The sequence below is a fragment of the Gadus macrocephalus genome, chromosome 21 (genome assembly GCF_031168955.1).
Source record: "Gadus macrocephalus chromosome 21, ASM3116895v1".
NCBI lineage: Eukaryota > Metazoa > Chordata > Actinopteri > Gadiformes > Gadidae > Gadus > Gadus macrocephalus.
In genome coordinates, this window is record NC_082402.1 from 5,751,188 (window position 1) to 5,769,071 (window position 17,884).

At 49.2% G+C, this 17,884-nt stretch overlaps 1 protein-coding gene across 3 annotated transcripts in view; it reads left to right on the forward strand.

Moving 5' to 3' along the window:
- The window catches only part of ppp1r13bb (protein phosphatase 1, regulatory subunit 13Bb), a 32,975-nt gene extending 25,130 nt beyond the window's left edge, over positions 1-7,845 (forward strand). For all 3 annotated transcript variants that reach the window (XM_060041375.1, XM_060041376.1, XM_060041377.1), the window contains exons 13-18: positions 23-843; positions 1,272-1,412; positions 2,249-2,382; positions 3,426-3,592; positions 4,539-4,738; positions 5,286-7,845. In XM_060041375.1, coding sequence (XP_059897358.1) covers positions 23-843; positions 1,272-1,412; positions 2,249-2,382; positions 3,426-3,592; positions 4,539-4,738; positions 5,286-5,327 — 1,505 coding nt within the window. In that variant the 3' untranslated portion in view covers positions 5,328-7,845. The remainder of the gene's footprint in view (positions 1-22; positions 844-1,271; positions 1,413-2,248; positions 2,383-3,425; positions 3,593-4,538; positions 4,739-5,285) is intronic.
- Positions 7,846-17,884: the final 10,039 nt, after the last annotated feature.

The following is a 17,884-nucleotide window of genomic DNA, read 5'->3' on the forward strand; positions in this document are numbered from 1 at the left end:
TCCCCCCCGTCCCCCCCTCCAGTGTACGGTAAGCCGTTGCTGTCGTCCTCCAGCTCCACCCCGCCCTCCCCGCTGCCCTTCACGGCGGCGGGCGGGGCCTTCCCCGCGCTGCAGCTGCTCCACCACGGCGACGACGGGCTGGACCCCGGCCTGGACGAGCTGGATGGCTTCCGGCCCCTGGACGGCACCTCGGCCCCCCCGCCCAGCGTGGACCACATCCCGCGGCCCCTGAGCCCCACCAAGCTCACGCCCATGGTGCACTCGCCTCTGCGCTACCAGAGCGACGCCGACCTGGAGGGGCTCCGCAAGAAGCTGGCCAACGCGCCGCGGCCCCTCAAGAAGCGCAGCTCCATCACGGAGCCCGAGGGACCCTCGGGGCCCAACATCCAGAAGCTGCTGTACCAGAGGTTCAACACGCTGGCCGGCGGCATCGAGGGCGGAGTGGGCGGCGGGGTCGGGGCCGGCGGCAGCCCGGGCAACGGGACGCCGTTCTACCAGCCGGCCCCGGGCCCCCGGGGGCCCGACTCGGACAACGGCAACGCCCCGTGCGACACGGAGCTGCAGCCGCCGCCGCCGCCGGGCGTCGCCGGGGGCGAGGGGGCGGGGTCCGAGTCCCCGCCCCTGGCGGCGGACGCCAACGACAACCGAGGGAGGATGCTGGAGTCGCCGGCCACGGTGAAGGAGGAGCCGGACGAGGAGGAGGAGGAGGAGGAGGAGGAAGAGGAGGAGGACGACAACAACAACAACACCCTGGGGGGGGGCGAGCCCCTACTGCCCAGCCCCGTGCCCCAGGTCAGCTCGCCGGAGGAGTGCGCCGCCGCCGCCGCCGCCTCACAGGCGCTGGTGAGAGAAGCACAGCACACGTCACTTCAACACATTATTCAGCACATTATTCACCCATAATTCAGCCATAATTCACCCATAATTCACCCATAATTCAGCCATAATTCAGCCATGATTCACCCGCTACCCCTCATCTACCCACCCCCCACCAATCCTCCACTCAGGAATTAAAAACATTGATATTTGTTCTAAAAGTTGACTGTTAAGTTAATGCCAGGGATTCCCCTCCAACACCTTCTGTATCCTTCGCTGCAGAAGGTATCCTCTGTCGTTTGAATAGTTTAGCCCCATAGCTCCCTAATGTCCCGTCCAGGACCCAGATTGTGTGTGAGGTCGACCTGCTGACATAAGTGGTGGGTGTCTCCCTGAAGTGTCTGATTGCACCCTTCACTCACCCCCCTCATTCACGGTCTATGTTCGCCCCCCAGCTGGAGAAGCGTACGAACCTGAAGAAGCCCAACTCGGAGCGCACGGGCCACGGCCTGCGGGTCAAGTTCAACCCCCTGGCCCTCCTGCTGGACGCCTCGCTGGAGGGGGAGTTTGACCTGGTCCAGCGAATCATCTATGAGGTCAGCGTGTGATCCCTGCATATGATTAGTCATTTAACAACAGGTTTTAATAGACAAAGGGCAGGAGAGGGCAGTAACCAAGGGCTAATATTTAGCGATCGGGCCGCATGTGACTGAAGAGCTAGAGCGGGTGGATGTGTGACCGGTAGGTTGCTAGTTCGATCCCCGGCTCCTCCTAACTGCCTGTCTCCTTATGGGGTTTGACACCACCGTCAGTGTGTGATTGTGTGTGTGTGAATGTGCGGCAATATTGTAAAGGGCTTTGAGTGGCCACTGGCCAAAATAAAAAGACATGGGTTGGACTCCAGCTAAAGAGGTACTGGGTCCGACCCCTGATGTACTCCAATTACATCAAGCATCTTCAAGCAAGATGTAAATGTAGTGCAGGTCTTGTTCTTGTTGTATCGTTTACCTTGTTCTAGGGCAGGGCGATTACGTAATCAGATTTGATCTTTTATATAATCGAGTTTTTCGATTTCTTTTTTATTTTTATTTTTTCTTTATGTTTTATAGAAAGGGCAGAACAGCTGGATACATATCTGTATATTATTTCAGATGGGAACATTTTATTTTTGACCATTTTGTGTATATTTTTAAGGCGAAATTTCAAAGCTCTCAGTCACAAAGTTGTGTTTGGGAGAGACATGCTGAATAAATACAACATGTTTCACACTCAAAAATAATCGTTCCAATAATCGTGATTTCAATATTGACCAAAATAATCCTGATTATGATTTTTCCCATAATCGAGCAGCCCTACCTCGTTCAGCACCTCAGGGCACCGTCTTGCCGTTTTGCGCAGAAAGCGCTGTATCAATAAAGTTGTGTTGACCCAGGTGGAGAACCCGAGCACGGCCAACGACGAGGGCATCACCCCGCTCCACAACGCCGTCTGCGCCGGCCACCACCACATCGTCAAGTTCCTGCTGGACTTCGGCGTCAACGTCAACGCCTCGGACAGCGACGGCTGGTCAGTACCCCGCTCAGAGATACTGCATGTTAGCGTCTGGATAACGGTCTGTAGGGGGTGGTCAGTACCCCGCTCAGAGATACTGCATGTTAGCGTCTGGATAACGGTCTGTAGGGGGTGGTCAGTACCCCGCTCAGAGATACTGCATGTTAGCGTCTGGATAACGGTCTGTAGGGGGTGTGCGACGGGAGCCAATGGGAATGGGAAGAAGTAGTGATTGCATTCTCGTAAAAACAATGGCAATCGTCAATTTCTTTGTTTGATCAAGGATCTTGGCGGACGAATAATCTCAACATTGTGTATTTTGAGAGGCCCCTGTTTTGTTTCATAAAAAAATGAATCGAGGCTTGCACAAAGTATTCTGTGTCTTTTGAATAGCTTAAAAGCTCCCAAACATTGGGTGATGGATGATCTGCTGACATGAGTTGTTGGGTGAATCCCTAAAGTGTCTGATAACTCCCTTACCTTGTACTCCTCATTCATCATTGTCCTTATTATGTATTTTGAGAGGCCCCTTTTGACGGTTTTGTTTAAGATAAAATGAATCAAGGCTTGAATATAAGCCTTTTTGGCCCTAGACTAGTGAGAATCCCACCGTCTATGGTTTAATGACCATTTTTGTTTCCATCTCTTGTCTGTCTCTCTGTGTCTCTGTGTCTGTGTCTCTGTCTGTCTGTCTGTCTCTGTCTCTGTGTCACTGTCTGTGTCTGTGTCTGTGTCTCTGTCTGTGTCTCTGTGTCCGTCTCTGTCTCCTCCCTGTCTGTGTCTGTCTCTCTGTCTCTGTGTCTGTCTCTGTCTCCTCCCTGTCTGTGTCTGTCTCTGTCTCTGTCTCTGTGTCTGTCTCTGTCTCCTCCCTGTCTGTGTCTGTGTCTGTCTCTGTGTCTGTCTCTCTGTCTCTGTGTCTGTCTCTGTCTCTGTGTCTGTCTCTGTCTCCTCCCTGTCTGTCTCTGTGTCTGTCTCTGTCTCCGTCTCCCTGTCTCTCTGTCTCTCTGTCTCTCTGTCTCTGTCTCTCCGTCTCCGTCTCCGTCTCCTCCCCCCACCAGGACGCCGCTGCACTGCGCCGCCTCCTGTAACAGCGTTCACCTCTGCAAGCTGCTGGTGGAGTCGGGCGCCGCCATCTTCGCCAGCACCATCAGCGACGTGGAGACGGCCGCCGACAAGTGTGAGGAGATGGAGGAGGGCTACATCCAGTGCTCCCAGTTCCTCTACGGTGAGCCTCCTGCCCCTGTCCACGGAGGCCTCGGACCTATTCCAACCTCTAACCAGTGTAGCTCAATTATGCTAACCAGTGTAGCTCAAGTGCGTTAACCAGTCTAGCTAAATTATGCTAACCAGTCTAGCTCAAGTGCGCTAACCAGTGTAGCTCATGTGTCTTGTAGCGACCCAGGTTCCATTTATTATACCGGTGAAAAGAAAAAACAGACAATGGTGCACATCAACAGGCTTCTAGGCCTTGTTCTTTTCAAACGCCCTTCATGCATATCTTTGTCTGTTGTGTACTGAGCTACAATGAAGCACTCTGGAATGTGCCCTATTGTACAGAGTAGTCTCTGTGAGGTTGTGTGAGGTTACATGTGTCTGACCAACCCAGTTTCCCCCCCTGGGGGAACACATGCGTGTATCTATTGTTGTTTTATTTATATATATATATATATATATATATATATGTAGTAGTAGTAGTAGTAGTAGTAGTAGTAGTAGTAGTAGTAGTAGTAGTAGTAGTAGTAGTAATCAACCCTTACTACTATACCCAACCAGCGAAAACCAAAGTCACAAGCGGATGTAACTATTTTGACCTACATGCGTGTATCTATTTGTTATTTTACTTTCTTTCTACTATAACCGACCCATATATAGAGGTAACCAACATTTACTACCACAAACTACCAACCAACCAAAACCAAGGACACACACGAACGTAGCTAGTTTGATACCCATGCGTGTATCTATTGTTATTTTACTTTCCTACTACCATAACCCGCCCATATATATACACCCATTTATAGTAGCAACCAACCCTTACTACTATAACCAATGACCAGAACTGTCTCACCCTCAAGAGTGCCGCTATCCCGGCGATGTCCCCAATGTGGGCGGGGCCTCTTCCGTTAAACCCTCCTGACCTTGACCCCTGACCCCTCTCTCGACCCCCCCAGGCGTGCAGGAGAAGCTGGGCGTGATGAACAAGGGCACGGTGTACGCCCTGTGGCAGTACGAGGCGCAGGGGCCCGACGAGCTCAGCATCACCGAGGGCGACGCCATCACCGTGCTGCGTCGTCACGACGACGCCGAGACGGACTGGTGGTGGGCGCGGCTCGACGACGGCGAGGGATACATCCCCCGCAACCTCCTGGGGGTGAGTGGGGGGGCCCAGCGCACACCCGCACCCGACACGCAGACACAGCCGAGGGAGGAGTCTCTTAGCAGATGGGATTATGGGATTTGTAGTCCCCTGTGAAACACTTGTTGTTTTTTTGTGAAATGCCTTTGATTTTTAGGAGTCTGCTTGTTTGCTTCTTATGGGGTTTCACAGGAGACTTGTTTTACATGTACCTTAAAGGGGCATAAGGATACCAACAGGTGCGAGTTGTATTAGTCGTCACAAGCCATGTTTGAAAGTCAGCCTTTTCCTGTGTTTTAGTGACATCGCAAGTGGACGTGTACCGTCCTAGGTGTACTCTAGAAAGATCAGTCTACCAGCCTACCCAGTGGACCTTAGCAAATGTTGATCATTTATCCAGCAATCATCTAGGCGGACGCTCCCACTTGTGATGTCACTAAAACACCGGAAAAGGCAAACCACACTCCCCCCTGGTGGCGTAACACCACCCCTTTTGATAACTGTAAAGCTCGACTTCATTCCAATGTATTTCTAATCGTTTTCCCTCCGTTCTGTCTCTCAGCTGTACCCCAGGATCAAGCCCCGGCAGCGGTCGCTGGCGTAGCCCCCGCGTCCCCCCTCCAGTGAGCCTACGAACAAACAGACGCCACGCAAGAGAAGCGAGCAGCAAACAACGAACAAACCCCCCCCAGAGCCACGAACAAGCGAGCCCGGCGCTCGATCTCCCTCCCTCTCTCTCTCTCTTTGTTTCTCTCTTTCTCTCTCATGCTCTCTCGCCCTCTCCGTGTGGCCTCGCCCTGCCCTAAACGCTTACGTTTTTTTTGTCCTTCGCAAACCTCCACTTGACAGGACAAAGGGGCGAGCGCTTGACACAAACTCTCGACACGTGTTGATTGACAGCTAGGCACATGAGCATGCCAGCGTGTGGCCCTCAGACACACGCCAAGTCTCACACACACACACAAACTCTCACTCTCGCACTTCAAACCCCAGGCGCTCCAAATGTGAACGTCCTTCCCTAACCACTCCTCCTTTTAACCACTCCTCGCTGGACCGCCGACTTATGTGTGTGCGTGTGTGTGCGCGTGTGTGTCCCAGCGTTGGTTGATTATTTAATTTTTTACCCTAACTCGCCGTTAATTCTGTATCTGACGTCCCGTTGAAGAATAAAACACTAACCTGTGTCACGGTGTCTCTGGCTTAGTGCTCAGCCGTCTACGGACCCCCACTCCCCCCTCCCACCCACCTTACCCTACCCTCCCACCCTCAGGGTCGTCTGGACAATATGAAGCCTGCTGATTGGTCAAGTCAGGTGTACATCACGGTGCTACGCTGTGAGTGGGGGGGAGGAAGAGGAGGGCGGGTCAGAAGACATTTCACAGGATGGGAGAGATTTGCTTTGATGTTGAGGAGGCGAGTGAGATCATTTTACTGGACTTCTGAACTGGTGTGGTTGGTCTTGCTGGGAAGGAACTTCTCACGGTCTCTGCTGTGTCACTGCGCACGTGTGCTGTTTCTCCAAGCCACCGGAAGGCGATTTAGCTTTGAATTTTTATTTGAGATGGCCAATTCGATTTTATGGAATGATGAAGCGAGGGCGTTCTGTTAATTAAAGCTGCAGTATGAAAGGACACGGCACGTTGACTTTAATGACAAGCCCTCGTTATAGTATTGTACAAAGTAGTCCCCCCTTCCCCCAGCCGAGGAAATGAAAACCCTTTAATCTATGTACAAACCAAAATGAAAACCTGCTTGGTCCAGTCTGGCCAGAAAACAAGTAATTATAGGATTTAACATTTCATGATGAACTCGCCAAATCCCGTTAATCCCATTTCATGACCGCAGTCGCAAAACTCGATGCTCGCTTCTGTTTCCATCAAGTCAACCCGCTGCCATCGCGTTAGACACAATGTCTCACAGCGGGTAAGGACTTCGGATGAATCGAACCACCAATGAATTTGAGCGGCGGTTTCGCACTCTGGGACGCATGAATCACAGTGTCTGGGTTTTTTGAAAACTGTATTTTTAAATCGAGTCCATGGGCTCCTGTATTGCATTGCCCCCATGCTATTGGATGACGTTCATATTTGTAACGACCAAAGGTAAAAGCCAAACGGATTAAAAAGTGTCTTGATCTAACGAGGAGTGTACACAAATGCGTTACAATGTTCGGTTTACTGATTATTATTTTTTTATGCAGTCTGTATATGCCCTAATCTGTTTTAATGTTTAGTTCAATGAATCTGTTGTGCATTTAAAACCACTTTCAGTATCCCAGTGTCCCGCAACTCTGGGGCCCTAACACATGCTTTTATTTTGGACGAAATGCTTTTATTCGAAGACGAAGGCAAGCACACGGGTAGCAGCATTTTTATTTAATGATTTTAATGAAGGAGGCTGAAAACATCAGGATCCTAACTATGTACCTCAGACACGGCACTGACTAATTCTAAACATTTCCTTTAATTCACAGAATACACAAACACACACACACACACACACAATTTCACACAGTTTTCCCAATGACTTATCAACAATTATTTTGTCTCCTCCTGAAGTTGTAGTATTCCCCAAAAAACTACAAATTGTCCCTTCATTCAGTTCTGTGTAAAATAGTCCCTGCCCACTGAGGTGCAGCTCAATACAGTTGCTCCCCATTGTTTTTCAGTTACACCTTCCTTATGGTTTGAACTGGAGCCATGGGTCCTTTGACTACCCTCCGTATGCCAAACATCAGTATTTGAACTAAGGGCTCACTCACTCCTGTACACCAACAGCGGGCCACCCATTTCTGTCTTATTAAATGGGGCAAGCTAAATGGGGCAAGCAAGTGTCACCGAAGCTGCTTCAGACAATCCTGTGAATATCTCCCACCTCCACACTCCAAAACCGATATACCCCCCTTGCCCAAACCCGGATGGAGAGTCACTCCTGCAGAATGAAGTGGCCCCAGCTTTACTTTGACCTTTAACCTGTACATGGGTGTGTGTGGACGATAAAGATGATGAAAAAGATACGTTTTTTGCAGTACGGACACATGGAACACTGTACAACACTCGGTTCTGTAAATGTTGAATTAAATAAAATAAAATAAAAAACCTGGAGCTCTTGGCATGATGAGACACGTGGCTCGATCTGCTCAGTTTGTTTGCTCTCGATGTGCTCAGCAGCGGGGGCGTTGGAGGACGGCCGAGGAGAGACGTGCTGTCGCCTGTCGGCCATCAAGGGATGTTTGATCGAAGGAACATTATAGTATTTGTCTCTGCACTACCGCTAAACTTAACTGAATACCACCAAAGGGGGAGTCAGTAGACGGACACGGTTCTGATTGAAGTCAACGGATTCCTTCATGGCTTCATTAATTCGGGGAGTTTCAAATTATCGAATCGGTTAATCTTCTGTCAAACCTTCTACGCAACCGCTGAGTGATGGAAGGACTTTGGATACGAGCCTCATATGCCTGATCCAGCATGTGGCTGATATTTCTGTGTCCCCTCAAGCGATGTTAAACGGCACTTAAATGACAAGGAAATAAATATTTTACCTGTAGTGCACTGCAGACGCAAAACAGTCTACAGAACTTGACACACTTACAAAAAAAATGCACATGACAACCACAGGGTGTCAGCGTTGGTGCAGAAAATACCAATCATTTACGTGCTGCACTCTTTGCTTTTCTATCTCTCTGCAACTGCAACGATTATAAAGTGAAGAAAATGATTCTCTTCATAATTCAATTCACATAAAATATACATCGCCTTTGAAATTGGTGGTTATTATAAAGTTATAATGAACTGAGATAATTAAGCTTCAATTTTATTTATTGCATATTCCTGCTATTGCCCCAAAGTAAATTTGCAAATGGGATAATGATTATTGCATTCTGCATCGCTTACTTCTTCCAGATAACGGCACACATATCCACATGTCCTATCTGTTAGATCCATAAAAAAAACACCATGGACCAGTGACAACAATCAATCTTAATACATGTTTAACTATACGTGGATGTGCAGGTACTTCAAACAGCGAGGTCAAACCCTAACAGCAGGACGGGTTGATTTATAGTTTTGGTAAAGAAGCACCGCAGGTTACGGTTCTCGTTCTCAAAACCTGACGCATGCGCGGTGGCGGTTCCAACTCGGTCGGGGCAGATCGATGATGTCACATTCACTCCGGACCAACCAGTCGGTTGAACCGTCTCTGGAGTGCATTTCGATTGTGTGTTTTGTCTGTTGTACCCACCTACCCACACAGCACCCTACCTGGTGAACTTCTGGAGAAAGTGACACAAGAAAATGTGCAACGTTGCAAGGTGAGAACCACTTTAATATGACGCGTTAACACCGAGCGGCGAGACGGTATGTCCGCGCACCGCATTCGGTGAGAGACTCATCGTGCTACGAGGCGGCTTCTGATCGGTGTCACCCGTGTGGCCGTGCGAACAGACAGCCATTGTAGCTCGGCTCTACCCCAGTGACCGACCCCTGGCCTTTATTATCTGTTTATTTGTCTTGAGATGTCCTACAACGCGTCGCTCCGATGCGTAAAACCTGTCTACAGAAACGTGATCCTCCCGGTCGACCTTCTGGTTCAACGTAAACCGGGATCATTTGCATATTATTTTGCGTAACGCAAAACCGACCTTCCTAATCCGTCCCGGGGGAAAAACCGCACAGCTGACGGTACTGTTAATTCGAAGGGGGGAACTTTGTGCTGAAACGTTCCACATGTTGGTGTTACGCTGCAGGCGGCGTGTGTGTGATGTCGTATAAGTAGTGGAAGAACACACACACACACACACACACACACACACACACAGTCCGTTGTTAATTCGGTTTTCTGTTAAGTTAGTTAGTCAGGAAAAATACATGGATCCCCCTTTTGAAACACATGCCGTATAAACTGCAGTTACACGGGCCAACATAGTTTTGTCTAATAACCTTGGCCTCCTCAACGACAACACCACCAAAATGCACAACCCGAATAAAATTACTAATTTTCATGCAATTGCAGCAGGTTTGCAACAGACAAGAGATGGTAGTGCTAGGTCCATAGCCAGTTTTTTTTAGGATGATCAGAAATGTCTTGCATTCCCAGGAATTAAAGCACTCTAAATCAACGTGGGCATGAATGTGCTTGTAATGGGCTGCGGCCTTGTGAGCAGGCTTAACATTGGGTGTTTCGGAGACATGTTTTCACTATAAACACACACAAGGACCAGCTCTGCTCTTATTTAGAATGCAACCAAAGCTAAGGTCCCGGAAAGGGGAGTTGTTTCAGGCTGTGAATCCTCGTTGACAAGCCATGGCATCTTGAGTTATGTGTGTTGTTTTTGAGTTCGCTGCATGTTGCGAGTGATCAGTCAGATTTATAGGCGCGCTTTTCTCCTGTAGGTAATTGCTTTAGGGCCGCCTTTGTCGACGTGCGTTCTCCTCCGACCTCTCCCTGCGCCGTCTGGGTGTTCATAGTCTCATAGTCTCATTACATGACCCAACACATTTAGAGTCAAACCCAAACACAGGCGTCCAAAGTGTCAACATTACTCAGGCCTGCTGAAACGCAATGTACCTGCCTGCTACCGTTGATGGACCTTCCTGCTACCATTAATGGACCTTCCTGCATGCTACCTTTAATGTACCTGCCTGATGCCGTTAATGGACCTTCCTGCTACCATTAAATGGACCTTCCTGCTACCCTGAAGTATCACTTTACCTTCCTTCTCACACACACACACACACACACACACACACACACACACACACACACACACACACACACACAAACATATTTACCCTCGCCAGTGGGAGCAGGGTTAATGAACTGTGTGATGCATTTCAAAAGACTGGAACTCTAATCGGAGGAAGGGGACGAGGATGATGATGGTGGGGGAGGAGGAGGAAGAATAGGCAGCCCCCCCATTGCTGACCTTTTTATTTTGATGGGACTACAAAGTAAAAAAAAAAAAAAAAAAGGCTAAGTGCTGCCGGGGGGAGGGGCGGGTCTAATTATATCCTTAAATGGAGGATGTCATTCAGAAAGGGCCGGTCCAGCTGCGTCCCAGGGGCTATGGGGGTCCCCAGAGGACTGTGCCGGTGAGGGGCAGGTGTTGGTCGGTCGGTCGGTTGGTTGAGCCGTCTCTCAGCGGACAAAGGGAAGCCGGCCTCTTCTGACGCTGCGCCTCCAGCCGCCCGGCGCCGGCGCCCTAATGACTCGGCCTTTTTGGAAACGCGTGACGATGCTTTGAAAAAAAAAAAACGGCTGTGTTGATGATAAATCCCCCTCTCTGGGGCCTTTCTCTGGCGTGGTGGAAGTATTGGGTCTGTGATGGGGATGGTGGGGCAGCAGGAAGTGGGCTATAGGGAAAAGCCGGGAGAATCGTGCCATAGTTGTAGCACTAGAATAGATTGTCACTATCGGATGGAACAGGGAGATCAAATAACGTTGTGTTGTGGCTCCGATGTTTTAGGTCATTCATAACTATTTGGCCTGCTAAGTCCTTTGAGGCTGTACCTTTTTGATTAAAGGCTATACAAATAAAACGGAAGGCCTCTGTCTCTGAACGTTAAAGCACGGGAAGCATCACACATACTGGATCCCTGGTTATCTAGTGATCCTGGGATGATTGTCTCAACCAAGCCTCTTCACAGGGCAAGGAGAGAGAAGATGTGACCATGGCAGTGTGTGCTTATGTCCGTCCACTGTCAATGGATCTGATTCTGAACACATCTTTCCTATGACACTCTATGTTGTTGTAGCCTACGAGCTAATAGTAGTCGTCGGATTGACCAATGAACATGCACGGGGCTCCGCCGGCGAACCACACAACAATAGGCCTGTATGTTTTGAATGTGGCCTTCCTTTGTGCGTTGGGCTTCACTTGGGCCAGACAATGGCTTCATTTTAGCATCCCTTGCTCCGCTATGGCCCTGCTCTGTCACCATGGCACCGCTGCCCTGACACACCCCCCCACACCCCCCCACCCACACCCACCCACACCCCCGACCTTAGCCCACCCCAGGCCACCCACCCCCAGTCTGGCCTGGTTTTGCACTTGCCCTCAATGTTGGGACAGCTGGTCTTGGCTGGCTATTGTCTGGGGCAGACCTTTCTAGAGTTGATCTTAGCCTTTGGTTTGGCCTAGGAAACAAAGGAGTTGAAATATAGTTGTCGTTTTGTAACTTTATAGCCTTGGTTGTAGCAACTTCTTACAGAACACCATGTTAACTTGTGTTCATGTTTGTATATTTTGATGTATTTGAATACATTTGTATACAAATTGTATATTTTCAGTCAATTCATCAATTCATATTTGTGAGGTACTGAAGAGTTTGGTAGAGAAGTCAATCAATCAATACTTCGGATATCAATCCAAGGTTCTGGTGACGGTCTAGATGGCCACTCCACGATTGAGGACTATTTTTCTTTCTCCAGCCAGGCCTTTGGCTCTTGACCTCGCTCATTCTCCAGAGTTGAAAGGTCACAGGCACTCCATTCTCCCTTAGACCGTCTTTTGAGGGGGTGCCTTTTAATTAATGGGCTCAAGGCCTCCCCGAACTCCATCTTTTGGGAGGGTTGATAGGCCAAATGCCCGTCGGTAATAAATCATTGCATTCCTCGATGACTCTGATTTCATTTGCGGTAAAAAGAAAGACCAGATGACGGAATCCCTGCCTCCTGAAATTAGTTTTGGTAAGAAGAACCATCGCCTTAAGTGTTTAGCTTCCAGCCGCTGCAAAGCCATTATTATTGGTTCTGGAAACCCAACAGCAGGGGGGCTTTTATTTTGAAGCCGGCTCTGTCTGTCTGCGGCAAACAAAAATTAAATCATCCAAGTTCCCTGTGGTTGGAGTCACAGCTGCGTAACACGAGCCCGAAACTTCTTCAGTGTCCTCTGGTCGAAATTGAGGTGTGGCAGGTCACAGATTCAGAGGGGAGCCAATAACGTCGCAGCGACGCATCAGTGCTCTACAGAGTACAGAGAAGGCCTTCGTCTTCCTTCCTGCGGCACCGTGGGAGAACTGGAACTGGGTGACCCCTCTGAAGTTTTATTCTGGGCCGATCTGAACACGTACCTGTTTGAAATTAACACCACAGCACAACCTGTGCTACTTTTGGCTGCTTGCTGATGGGCCGGTACTTTTCCTTTTTGTTCCTTTAGTTGAGAGGAGAAGGCAACCAAAATACACACTCACAGGCTGTGCTTTCAACCTTTAATCTTAGCAAATATTATTTTCTCTTATTCTCTTACGTTTTGAGGGATCATTCGGGGCTCTGTTGGTTTTGTCAGAACGTTGTGTTAGCCTTCGGTGGAAATACTGGAGTATATGTTTTTTGTTATCTTTATATTTCATATCTAGTATTAGCTTTATTCAGTGTAAATATGTGCTTTTAACCAATTCCCTTCACCCCAGAAGGTCTAAGGCGTGGACTCTTATAAGCATTATAAGCGGTTCTCCTACCATAAAGAGGAAGAGATGGTTGTGGTGGTGCTGGGGGTGGTGATGGGGGTGGGGGTGAGATTGGGTGATGGTGGTGGTGGTGGGGTGAGGGGCGTTGCGTTGCACCAGTTAGATATTGAGGCAAACAGACTATTACCATGATAATGAGAATCAAAAATAATCAATGCTAGCGGGGGCCCCCCGACAGCATGATGTTAAGGGAGAGCAGTTCCCCTTCTGTTCAGACAAAGGGCTGCATGTGGGCTCTGTCTTCTGGGTGTGGGTGGGTGGGTGGGGTGCGGATGGGTGGAGGGGATGGAGGGGGGGGTGGATGCCATAACCGAGATGCTGTGTGGGGGTGTGGGCGTGGGCGTGGGAGGGAGTGTTATTGGCCAACTGGGATTCTTGTTTCAATATGTAGTGAAACATGAGTCCCCGCTCGCCTTTTTGTTTTGTAGGTCAGGGTATTAGTGTTAATATGTAGGCAGTGAAAGTAAATCGTATTCATGTGTGTCTTGCTTTGAGGTCGTGGTTGTTTCAGTCGTGTATCTTATCCTGGAACAAAGTGGCCGCATTGTGTTTTGAGAGATGTTTGGTCTGGGGTTGGTTATTAAAACACAATGACCTTAAGCCTGGAATCCTGTCAACGTCAATATCGTTCTCGGCTATGCTTTTCGTTCAGGGAAAAGACTGAGTAGCCTGCTTTTAGTTATCTAACATGTATCACACCGATTAATCTCTAACCACATCCAGTATGCCTCATGTACATTGTGTATTATCAACGTAATTGGCGCCATCCCGTGCAGTAAATGTGTGCGTCTGAGTTGAAGACCTCAGTGTTAACCTGGGAGCCGGCAGATCCATGTGGGGACCTAACCCTCCCCATGTGTGAAAGGCAAGAGAGTATATTCCGAGGACACAGAGAGACGACACGTTTCGTATTCAGATCAACACCCGATTGCCAGGCCATCGCGTGCTTTGTGCTGCCTGATTCCAAAGTTTTTTTTTTTTTTTTCAGAACTCACACGCGAGTTTGGACAAGATCACAGGGCCATTGAGGGAAATTATGGCAATCAATTCATTCAGGAGTTTCCCCCGCAGTTAATTACGTGCAGTGATAAATTCCACACCAATAAAATACAAATTGTAGATGCACGGTGGTATATGCTCAGAGTGGGATGTAGCCGGGGGGTTGTGTTGACTTGTCTCAGTTAATCTTTTATACTTTCTGCCGTCATTCCAAGCATAGTGGAGGAGATGGGGTTGGTTACAAAGCTGACGGGTAGGAGACGTGAGTTTCAATCACAGTTTTTAATTGCTGAAAAAAAAAAGAATATTGTGTCTGTGTGTCAAGACTGCCATGTGTGTTCCATGTGTCAGTGACGGCACGTCTGTGAATTTGTGTTTGTCACAACTTCCATGACATTTTGTGTGTGTCTCTTCTCAGTGTGAACGTGTGTGTGTGTGTGTGTGGTCCGATGCTATCGCTCCACCAGCTAGGCGGCCTCAGTAGCGGACGCTCGCGGTCCAACAACGGTAGAGGAGCCGGTCTCTCCCCGGCTGTCAGGCTGCTGTTGCGGTCCGGTTCCCACAGTATAGTCTATCGGTGCAATAACACCGCTAAAGACTCGGTGAGACCGTCAAAACACGACCCCGCACTCGCTCAAAACCAGCTGCATCAACACCTGAAAGCTCCTCCACCAACGGGAGTGTTTCAGTGGCTCGGTGTCAAACCTTTGGCGCTCGCCAGCATTTTTGCTTTGTTGTCGTTTTCATGTGACTCTGTGTGTGTACCCTACAGTAGTAATAGCAGTCGCGAGGCGCAGTGTCGAAAAAGCCGGAAACCACCGAGCTTGTGGCGTTGTGGTTCTCAACGTGACAGGATATCAAGTGACAGGGTATCAAGACGCCGGCTGGAAGAACCTCTTCAACCGGCCTCCGAATCGACACGACATAAACCACGGCTATGCAACCGAATACATTTTTACCGCGTTGAACCGTGTTGCTAGCGGATGGTCGCTCCGTTCAGGATGCCATGTCATCCCACTCGAGTGTTTCATTTAGAAACACTCCTCTTCCACCCCGTCCAGCGACACCCACTCGGCCGCTTGCTGCTGTCTGCAAGTGGAGCACGAAGCAGCGAACATGCACTGCGGTGCGTTTCACCGACACGGGCCTGATGTATTTCTGTGTTTGCGTGCTGGTTGCCTAATGTGCCAGAGGCGCCAGGCTGTCAGGTCGGTCCTGTTAAGCAACAGCTGTTCTTATTAGCATCACGTTAATACACCAAAGTCATCCTCAGTGATTTCTTCCTCCTTCTCGTAGCCCCACCGGTTGGTGTCCAGCAAATCAAAATCACTGTCTGCCATTTAAAAATAATAACATGAATTTTATGGTCGAGGTATAAAAAGTGTGTGCGTGCGTGCAAACATGTGTGAGTGTGTGTATTCTCTGCCCGGGATTATCACAGTACTTTGACATAAGCGGCTTGCAGTTGCTACGCGCCCACTCTGCCCAGAGTGTTGGCCGTGTTGCTCGGGGTTTTATCCCAGACCTCTGCCACTGTGGCGGCCCTCTGTGTGCCTGCCAACCTCGTATCCTGGCTGGCAGGCACACATGAGAGCCCCCCCATCCCGCCTCCTCCCCTTTGACTCAAGACCCTTTCACACGGACCGGGTTTGTGTCTGCTGAACCCGTTGCCAGCACGGCAGTGGGGTTGTGTAACGCAAAGCCTGTGCGGATAGATTGTCCGCTTGTATCTGTTTTACAACGTGTGTTGACACCCTTTGAACGCAGGCCGCCGCCGCCGTTGCCGCCGCCGTCGCGGTGCCATGATTGGGTTAGGTAGGATTAGCGTGTTCACCAGTCTGCGCGGGTTTGTTTACATCCTAGACGCTTGTTGGCGGTCACGCCAAGACGAGGAGATGTCTGCGTTTGTTATCAACCCCCCCCCCCTCCCTCCTCCATTCCTTTCTCCTGATTCAACACTTTATAACTGCAAAATGTTCAGAGCATTCATGTGCATCTACATCTGGGTGGGGGGGAGGGGGGAGATCAACGGTTCTAAGCCAAGGCTTTTAGCCTTTAAACTCCGCCAAACCGTTACGAGCACGTTCCTTGCAGCTGTGGTAATGTGCGGAGACGCGCGGCCCCCCTCAGAAGCTACCCCTCGCTCCCCGTTCAGAGGAAGGGTTTCATCACCGCTGCGATATTGATCGTTAGTCGGTTTTAGCAAATGGAAAGTGATGGAACCGGCAAGAGGCCGAAACGCTTGTTCTGCGGCTGCCTGTCTGGAGGTGAAGAAGTGATGAAGTCGCAGGAAGCGGCGTTACCGGAGATGAGCGTGCCCAGCTAGAAGCTTCATGACGTGGTAGACGTGCTCGTTCGTTTATTATTGGACTAAGTTTGGATGCAGAGTTTTAATAGGCTTATTTGGGCCTTCATCTTACTTCATATTTTGGTGTTGAATGTAGATAGATAGTATATATTGCTTCTGCCTGTAAAAAAAACAACACTCAAATCAACCTGTAGCCTCAATGTAACTTATTAAAAAGAAACGACACTGTCAATGTCGGGTAATGTTATGATTTGGTTGATGATGAACAACAAAAGGTGGCTTTCCCGTGAACTTTTTCTCTAGGAAAAGCTTAACCTCACGGTTAGAAATCAACAGTGGTGGGCTGTCAGGCCAGCAAGGCCTTCTCTGCTGGCCTAAACACTATCAGAATTACTGACTAATGTTTTAATATATTTTTCTTACTCCAGAAACACGACTGGACAGACTCGACTTTCAGCATTAGCCTCCATGGCGATAGAAAGGGACTTATTGTTGGAACTGAAACGCACAGATAAACTGTACAACAGCGTAATCAAACTCTTCTTGAGGAAAGAAAGGACGATGGACTTTGCGTACAAATAATCAGTATAGTTTTGGTGACTAATGCATTTAATTTAAACGTTTTAATATTTTTGTCATTAATTAGGTTAATATTGACGTTTCTGCTAGAGGTGATGTTTGGCAGCCGTGGCTACAGTGAAAATAGACTTGTTGAATTGTCCTAATTGGGTTTCTTGCTTTAGTAATGGCATTCTTTCTTGCTACATGAGATACCTGTCTGTGACGCAACGCCCTGTTATACTGCATTTCTGTGTAATAGTGATGGTTTCTATAGCCGTGGAGTCATAATGAGGTGGATTAGTTCATGTAGGCCACCAGTGAAGGCCTAGGTGTGAAATGCACGGGCCGCCACTGGAAATCAACCAAGCCTGGTTTCTACTGCGGTCTTCTTCTATAACCATCTCTGAGAGAGAGAGAGAGAGAGAGAGAGAGAGAGAGAGAGAGAGAGAGAGAGAGAGAGGAGAGAGAGAGAGAGAGAGAGAGATGAGAGAGAGAGAGAGAGAGAGGAGAGAGAGAGAGAGAGAGAGAGAGATAGAGAGAGAGAGAGAGAGAGAGAGAGGAGAGAGAGAGAGAGAGAGAGAGAGAGGAGAGAGAGAGAGAGAGAGAGAGAGAGAGAGGAGAGAGAGAGAGAGAGAGAGAGCGCGCGCGCTAACTACAGTGTTGTTGCCTGCTCCATCTGGGCTGGACTCTGCTATTCTGGGTGCTAAATTACAAGCCTTGTTCCAGAGAGAGAGAAGGGGGGGGTGGGGTGGGGGGGGGGGTGGTAGAGAGAGACTCGCAGGACCCTGCTCCATTCCTGGGGTTTAGTTTGCGATTGCAGGG